This window comes from Danio rerio, chromosome 5, assembly GCF_052040795.2.
Source record: "Danio rerio strain M-AB ecotype USA chromosome 5, GRCz13ab, whole genome shotgun sequence".
NCBI classification, from domain to species: domain Eukaryota; kingdom Metazoa; phylum Chordata; class Actinopteri; order Cypriniformes; family Danionidae; genus Danio; species Danio rerio.
This window is the reverse complement of record NC_141025.1, coordinates 1852075-1861363: the sequence shown is the minus strand read 5'-3', so window position 1 is coordinate 1861363 and position 9289 is coordinate 1852075. Positions and strand designations below refer to the sequence as shown.

Sequence of the window (9289 nt, the reverse complement as noted above, 5' to 3'; positions counted from 1 at the left end):
AGCCATACATTGTTTTATTTAACAGCGAGAACCGCAATGCAAAAAAAAAAAAAAAAAAAAATATATATATATATATATATATATATATATATATATATATATATATATATATATATATATATATATATATATATATATATATATATATATTTATTTTTTTTTGTATCCTCAACAGATTATATTGAAAAATGTATGGGATACTTGTATTTTTGTACAGCTTGTCTAAGATCTGGCAAATAAAATTCAATTGAATTATTCAGAAAAGAATGAGGGAAAGGTGGCAAAAACAATGGGATAGTGAGACAAAAGGGCCGGTGGTTTTACAGAATTCAAAAGAAAGTAGGAGAAACGAGAAGTGTAGGGGAAGACAGGAGAGAGGAGATAATAATATCTAGGATGAGATTTGGACACACAAAAATAAATAGGACACTTTTTAAAATGGGTAAACATGGTACAGGACAATGGTACAGGACAATGGGTTTAGTGGACAAGAAAAGACGATAGGACATGTTTTATTACACTGCATGAAGTATGAAGATGAAAAGAGGGATCTTAGTGAGAATTTAGAAGAGATAAGAGTTCAATTCAAATTAGATGACAATCTACATAATAAATGCTTTACCTTTTTATTGCAGCATCTTAAAAATACTCATTTATGGGAGGGGGGGGGTGGTTGGGGGTTGATGGGGGAAAACACCATTTGTTGTTTGTCAACCGCCAATAAATTGAAGAAGAACAGACCATATATATGCATGTATATATATATATATATATATATATATATATATATATATATATATATATATATATTTCATTTTCTTGTCGGCTTAGTCCCTTTATCAATCCGGCGTCGTCACAGCGGAATGAACCGCCAACTCATCCAGCATATTTTTATGCAGCAGATGCCCTTCCAGCTGCTACCCATCTCTGGGAAACATCCACACACACACTATACTACGGACAGTTTCGCCTACCTGTACCGCATGTGTTTGGACTGTGGGGAAAACCGGAGCACCCGGAGGAAACCCACGCGAAGGCAGGGAGAACATGCAAACTCCACACAGAAACACCAACTGAGCCGAGGTTCGAACCAGCAACCCAGCGACCTTCTTGCTGTGAGGCGACAACACTACCTACTGCGCCACTGCCTCGCCCATATATATATATATTTTTTTTTCTTTTATTTTTATTATTATTATTATTTACTTTATTGGACAAAATATAAACGGCCTGGTACAAAATACAAGTCTCCTTAATCAGACAACACACAAGCATCATAAACAAAATGTAATAAAATAAAAAATAAAAAAGCAAGTTCAAGTTGTTGTATTAAATCAGAGAGAATTACAGCATTCTTTTTCTTCATTTGTTTAAGCGATAGAATAGTTCCTTGTGAAAAAAAACATACAATTTGGGAGAAAATTTTAATTCTTTAACTATTCCTGAATTCTTAGAAATTCTGAAAAACCTCTTCTTATGTAAAAAGAACTTCCCAAGACTAATAACTGTGTCAATTGCTAAGTCGTGTGTTTCATCTTTCAAAAATAAACCAAACAGTGTATTTTCTTTTGGTAAAGCATTTAAATCTTCAAACTTAGAAAATACCCAATAATGCAAATCTTCCCCAAAGGCACAAGCAAATGCACAATCACAGAAAGGATGCTCTGTAGTTTCAATTTCAGATCAGATACAGATATTCAGAAACACACTCAATTAAATCAGTTATTTTATTCAGCACAGATGTATGTACAATATATATTTGTTCACTTTGCAGTCTAACACTGAGAATAAACTGTAGAAAACATATTTAAAATAAATTAAGAATAAAATAATAACAACTAATATTATTCAGAATAATACAGATACTACTACGACTACAAATAATAATAATAATAAAAATAATTATTGTACTATAAATATTATTGTAAGAAATTGTATTTAAAGATTTCTCCAGCTGAATTTAGAAGTGAAATTTAGAAGTTTTCTGATAAATGCCACAAGACTTTATGAAATCTACAGTTTTGTTGTAGACAATAATTACCTATAATTCAAATACTTTTACATTTTTAAAACAAAAAAAAAAAAACATTTTAATATTGTCAATATTATTAGCCCCTTTAAGCTATATATTTTTTGATAGTCTACAGAACAAACCACTGTTATACAATAACTTGCCTAATTACCCTAACCTGCCTAGTTAACCAAATCAACCTAGTGAAGCCTTTAAATGTCACTTTAAGCTGTATAGAAGTGTCTTGAAGAATATCAAGTCTAATACTATTTACTGTCATCATGGCAAAGAGAAAATAAATCAGTGATTAGAGATGAGTTATTAACACTATTATGTTCAGAAATGTGTTAACAAAATCTTCTCTCCGTTAAACAGAAATTGGGAGGAAAAATAAACAGGGGAGCTAATAATTCTGACTTCAACTGTATAGAGCAGTGATTCTGAAACTGTGATTTGTGTACCACTAGTGGTACGCGGGCTGCCTTCTAGTGGTACACACGAGTAATTCAATATGTCAATGTACATGCAACATATTCTTTAAAATGTATAAAAAATGGTTCATATATGAATATGATGACATTTAGCCTATGTTTATGAGGTCCAAGCAGCATTTCTAGGCTTTGATGAATAGGATACTATAGGTTAACACTTTACATTTAAGTTCAGGATATATATATATTTTACTTTTTAAGAACAGTAGCCTACCACTTTTAATGAACTTTTAAAAGCACATTTTAAATTAAACGTTGACATTTTACTTTGTTTGTTTGTTTGTTTGTTTTTTACATATAAACGCAGCAGTATTAATGTTCAAACTATTTATAAGGTTTAAAGTGGTCGATAATAATAAGTATTATTAATAATAGTAATTAATCTGCCAAGTTTTAAAACTGTGCAGAGCTGTAGTTGCTTAATTTAGCCTACTACACTACTGTATTTCAATACTGGTCATATGGTGGTACTTGGAGGGACAATTTTTTCTGAGGTGGCACTTGATGAAAAAAGTTTGAGAACCACTGGTATAGAGTGTTGGGGAAAGTTACTTTTGAAAGTAATGCATTACAATATTGAGTTACTCCCCAAAACTATTTGAGTTACTTCTTTATAATAAATGATGTGGTACGTTACTTTTGAGTTACTTTTGCATTACTTTTTATTACCTGGGCTGGGTGAGGCTTGACCTCTTTCAGAACTTGTTTTTTCCTTTCTTTTTTGTAAACTGTAAAAACTTTATCAAATGATATGAGTGTAGTTAGCTCCAAATGGACTGAAAGTTAATTCTGCTCATTTAAAAAAAAAAGAATTTGGAACTCAGTGTTGAAGGTAACCCCCCCAACACACACACACACACACACACGCACACACACACACACACACACACACACACACACACACACACACACACACACACACACACACACAATGTACACAAAAAATGCTATGTTTTGCAAATAAATGACATTGTTTAGATGAAAACAATAAATTTAATTAAATATTTGAGAAATTGAAAATGAAAATGACTAAAATAAGTTTCTTGTGAAGCACTAAAACTCTTAGTTATATTGCTGCTTAAATTATATTAAATTAAAAAGTAAATCAAAGAAATTAAAGATAAATGTATAAAATAAAAAACTAAAATTGTTAATGATAAAAAAAGTTATATATATATATAAGGAGTCGAGCCGGGATTCAAACTCAGGACGCCCTGACGTGCTATTGCACGATATTTCGGCGTGCTAACCACTAGAATATTGCCCAGACGAAAAAAAGTTAAAGTTACATCTTTTACATAGATAATATAAAAATGACAGTGCTTTCCAAAAGCTAATTAATAAATAATTAATTAGATGGGAAGTTTGTGAATGTGTGGGAAAATGTGCATTATAGATTTATTCATTCATTTTCCTTCAGCTTAGTCCCTTTATTCATCAGGGGTCACCACAGCAGAATGAACCGCTAACTAATCCAGCAAATGTTTCATACTGCTGATGCCCTTCCAGCTACAACTCAGTACTGGGAAACACCCATACACACTCATTCACACACACACACACACACACACAATTATACATACAGCCAGTTTAGTTCATCACTTCCCCTATAGCGCAAGTGTTTGGACTATGGGGGAAACCGAACATGCAAAACTCCACACAGAAACTCTAACTGACCCAGCCGGGACTCAAACCAGCAACCTTCTTGCTGTGAGTTGACAGTGCTTACCACTGAACCACCGTGCCGCCCCTAAAGATATGTATTAAATCTACACCAGATGGGAAGATTGTGAATATGTGGGATAATGTGCATACTAGATTTAAATGCAAAAAAGATATTGCAGTACTAGAAATGATCAGGTTGACATTTTAAGAAATGTCAATTAAGTAAATAGAGTTTCCATTGGATTTTGCATATATTTTAGAAAATAAAGCTCTTACAGGTTGCTTTTTCCGAATGTAATCAGACATATAGATATAGAAAAGGGGATATAAACAAGTTTGTAAATAATTTTTTTTGAATACAATTGGAAAAGTCAAGCCAAGACACTTTACAGGAATTACACTCCCAAAATAATACTGAGATACACTCATAATACTCATACTGAGACCAACGTGAGCATTTAGGGGGAAATAATGTTATTAAATATAGCTAGTTTAATATTTACTGGGTAGCAATTATGAATGATTTTGACAGAGACTTCAACAGATTTATTAGACAAGATTTTTTTGTAGAAGAGTGTGTGTGTGTATGTATGTGAGTGTAGCGCGCGCGGACGAGTGCGTGTGTGTGGCGCGCGCACACGGCTGATCTGATGACGTGGTGTCGTTCGCTCAGCTACGCGAGAGGATGGCGGACCAGAACAGGCAAATCAAACTCGCTGCAGCTAAGAAAAAGGTACATTTATGAACTTTTCCGGCATTTATCAACTATTATGTGGCAAAGTGCTTCTGCTGAGTGAGTTTGAACCGCGTCCGAGCGCGTGTGTTTTATATGTCATGTTGACATTCCACGTCTGCCGGCCTCTCCGCGGGCCTGTGCCCGAATACCAGCGCTCTCAGGCGGGCGCGGCCGTCAGGAAACACCGAGGACTGAGCCGAGGGAAAAGCTTAAACATCAAGAACACCAAATATATCACTTTACTTATGTATACGACAAGGTTAACCTATTAGAGTTGTGCTATAAAGTGCGAGGAGATCAGTCACGCTAATGTTATTAGCTTCTGATTCGGCGTCAGTAACGTTAACCAGATTAAAACATAGAAACACTGAATTATTTTAAAATAAAAGTAAAACGTGGCTCTAACTTAAAGTCGTTATTTTAAAATAAAAAATAAAATTCTTGATTTAAGTCCTATTTAACTAGATGATTAGCGTTAGCTTACTAGTTAGCTGCTTGCTAAAATGACAGGTCTAATTGAAACAGCTGGTTTAACTAAAGTAGGGATAGTTCATCTAAAAAAATACAATGTACTCACTATTTACTCACCATTTATCACATTTTAATGAGTGTATTTCTTCTGTTGAACACCAAAGCAGATGTTTTGAAAAATGCTGATGATTTTTAACCACTCACTTCCATAGTATTTGTTGTTTTCTCCTACGGAAGTCATTGTTTTCAGCTTTCTACTTAAATTATGACATTGATTTTAGTTTTAGGTGAACTGACCTAGTGTTTGTGCTTTATAACCACTGTTTAGTTCATGATTTAAGTTTTAAATGATTAAGTGACTGGTCAAACCTGTAATTATTACTGTGTTTTGAGATCATGTGAGTGCTGACTAGTAAGGTGGCCATTTGCTGTCTACGCAGGGAGCTTATGAATACTTGAATCTCAGCTGCTGCTCTTTATGCTGTCTGTGGTCTGGAATGTCAACAAGACTCAATCAGTCAGCTTTGGAATTTCAGTTATGGCTCGGTCAGATGAGAGCTGATTTAGATGCATTCGTCCCATGACAGCCAAATCACATATAAAACTAGGGCTGTGCAATATGACAAAATAAACAGTGTATCGCTTCATGTTAGGCTCTATTGTTTATATCATGGTGTTATAAATGACATTGTTTATGGTAATGCTTTTTTATCATAATTTATATAAGCGTAGTATTACGCACCATTACAGAGATGCAGACAGAAACATGAATAACAGCATCATGAGAAAGCTGAAATCTTGAAAATACAATGTTTATAATTTACATGTTATTTAGCAATACTTTTATGATGAAATAAGCAGTCTATCTTTTTATATTATGACCTATTGCTTATGTAGTGGTGTCATAAAATACATTGTTTACTGTTATACAATTCATCATTTATATAAACACCATTACAGACTGCAGACAGAAACATCTTGAAAATACATTAATTCATTCATTCATTCATTTTCTTATCGGCTTAGTCCCTTTATTAATCCGGGGTCGCCACAGCAGAATGAACTGCCAACTTATCCAGCACATTTTTACGCAGCGGATGCCCTTTCAGCTGCAACCCATCTCTGGGAAACATCCACAAACACTCATTCACACTCATACACTATGGACAATTTAGCTTACCCAGTTCACCCGTACCACATGTCTTTGGACTCTGGGGGAAACTGGAGCGAACGCCCACGTGAACGCAGGGAGAACATGCAAACTCTACACAGAAACGCCAACTGACACAGCCGAGGCTCGAACCAGCGACCTTCTTGCTGTGAGGCGACAGCACTACCTACTGCGCCACTGCGTCGCCCTTGAAAATACAATGTTTACATTTTTCAATTTATTTACTAATACTTTGTTAGACCTATAATCATTTGTTTTTTAATAAAGTGGTTAATATTTAACTAATATATATTTTAGATTTTAAAATTTAATCAAAGATTTACCCTGAAGTTCTTAATTGTGAGAAATATAATCACCTATAATGAGTAGATTTTCAAGTATATGCTTTTAAATGAAATAAAAACATAACAAATGGTTCTTTTCATGCAGAAAATGTATTTAAACTCAAGCTGAATGATAAATCGCATGCACATTTATCTGTAAAAGCATCTCTGTAATCAACTGTGAATCTCCAGCATGTGTGTTCAGCAGTGTTTACTACATAAAAGACATAGTTCTCTGACAACACTGCGAAAAACAAAGCATGCAATATTATTATACGATTGTTAAATCGCAAATAATCATGTTTGACAGCAGTTTGCATAGCTTCTCAGTGAACTACAGCATTTTGTAGTTAAAATTACTGATGTTAAACCCGAAAGCATGTGCGAAAACTAAATTTAATGACATTTTTAACTTCAGTCGAGTGTTTAAAAATAAATCCTTCTGTAAAATGATGTGTCTTTTTCGCAGGATAAAGCACACAATATTCCATAATAGCATTCTATGCTGTGATATAGGTGTTGCATCATTATATACTTTATTATGAGGAAAATTATGATAATAATAACTCATATAAAGCTTGTTGTGGTCACATGCTTATTAATTCCCTTGAATCAAATGAAAGTAGTTTAATCTTCTGTTTATGAGCAATTCCATGTAAATGTCAACCTTGCCATGAAAAAAATAATGTATTCACCAAAATAGCCAAGCCGTTTCTGTGTTTTTCGTCTAGGCTTGTATTTTACAGTGCTTTAAAATGCTCAACAATGTTACTGTCAATGTTTTCAAAGTATATATTTAATTTACAAAAGTCACATAAGTGGCAGTTTCACATCCGTCACATCCATAACGGGAGAGATGTCACATCCATAACAAAGCTTTTTCCGTATAAATGCAAAAATGTAAAATAAATTAAAATCAATCCTTTTTGTTCTATAGATAGCCAACTTTTTCCCATTTGATGATCATTGTTTATTTTGTTTCTTTTAAATACAAAAATTTACCAATAAGTATACAAGTACAGAAATGTAAAAATTGGTAAATTTCTGTACTTGAATACTGTTAGACTTCTCAGAAAACCATAAAGCACTGTTTATTTAACTTTTATTTTTGCTCTGTTGTATTTTTATATGCTTGTAATTCATAATATTTTTGCTGATTTACTTGTTTATCCCTGACTTGATCATCCCACTTAATCTAAATGAATGAAACCTTTCCAAATAGACCTAATCAAAACATCTGGTGAAGTTATATTAATATCATATATATCGCAGCAAAACAAAATATTGCAATGTCAGATTTTTCCAGTATCGTGCAGGATATGAGATGACTTATTTCTTTATATTAGGGCTGCACAATGTATGGTTTCAGCATTGATATCGCAATGTGATCATTCGCTGTAGGTACATCGCAGCATATGCAATATTAAATCTGTGGATTATAGTTTATTATTCGCATGTTCTTTTGAGGCTTGAGGATTTTAAAAGCATTCAGGCATAAGAAATTGTACCGTTTGTAACATTAGTAATGATTTATTTACTTAATGAAGACTATGCAGTCTTATTTTGGATGTGATTTATTCAATTACTATACCTAAATCCTGTTAGACTTCTCAGAAAGCTGTAAAACACGGTTTAATTCATTTGCATCTTTTTCTCTGTTGTATTTATCTGTGATCGTAGGTGATTATTATATTTGATGCATGAAAATCACCACAGTCAATCTTAAATTATTATTTTTTTCCCAAGAGAGATGTTCAAGTTATTTGGTGAAATTGTTTTCATATCGCAATATATATCGGAGAAAAACAAAATAACACCATTTTTCAATGTTTCCAGTATCATGCAGCCCTCGTTCATACTGCCCAGCCCTATTAATACCCACAACTACATATCTGACCCATTAGAGAGACTCGTAGGTCTGGCAGGACTGGACGAGTGGTCTTTCTTCTTCTTTGATGCTGTGTTTAGCTTGTTCTTCAAGTTATATCCGAGTGTCCCTATCTGAGGAGTCACTGGTGCTGTGAAACCTGATTGAGTTATCTTGATTTAAATTCAAAGCAGAAGGTGCCTGAATCAGGACGGATTATAGACTCGAGTCATTTCTGGCACTCCTGCATTGATGTTTGATTTAATTAAACAGCGGCCAAAAATCTCTGAAGGCTTCAGTCTTAAGTGCACACAATTGCTTGTAATCGGCAAGCCACATATTGAATTAGACATCACAGTTTGAAGTGGAAAAACTTGAAAATAAACCAAATGATAGCTGGCGGCTCATTGAGTGTATTTGAGACTACAAAACGTCTAGAGTTTACATTTTTTTATCTTAAATTTATCTTAAAAAAAGTGCATCATGCAGATTTAGAAGTAAACCTAACCGTAAAACAACATTTAACAAAAGCTGAAGAGTAATTTGGGTGACAC

At 33.6% G+C, this 9289-nt stretch overlaps 2 protein-coding genes across 20 annotated transcripts in view; one reads left to right on the top strand and one right to left on the bottom strand.

The window, feature by feature from the left end:
* dnm1a (dynamin 1a) overlaps positions 1-9289 on the bottom strand; it is a 582590-nt gene that overhangs the window by 371524 nt on the left and 201777 nt on the right. The window lies entirely within an intron of this gene.
* The window catches only part of golga2 (golgin A2), a 58011-nt gene continuing 53506 nt past the window's right edge, over positions 4785-9289 (top strand). For 17 of the 18 annotated variants that reach the window (XR_015490423.1, XR_015490418.1, XR_015490421.1 and 14 more), the window contains exon 1: positions 4785-4900. Coding sequence is in view for 8 of the 18 variants with exons in the window: in XM_087252500.1 (XP_087108626.1) it covers positions 4853-4900 (48 nt within the window). In the remaining 10 variants the exon portion in view is untranslated. 18 annotated transcript variants of the gene reach the window in all.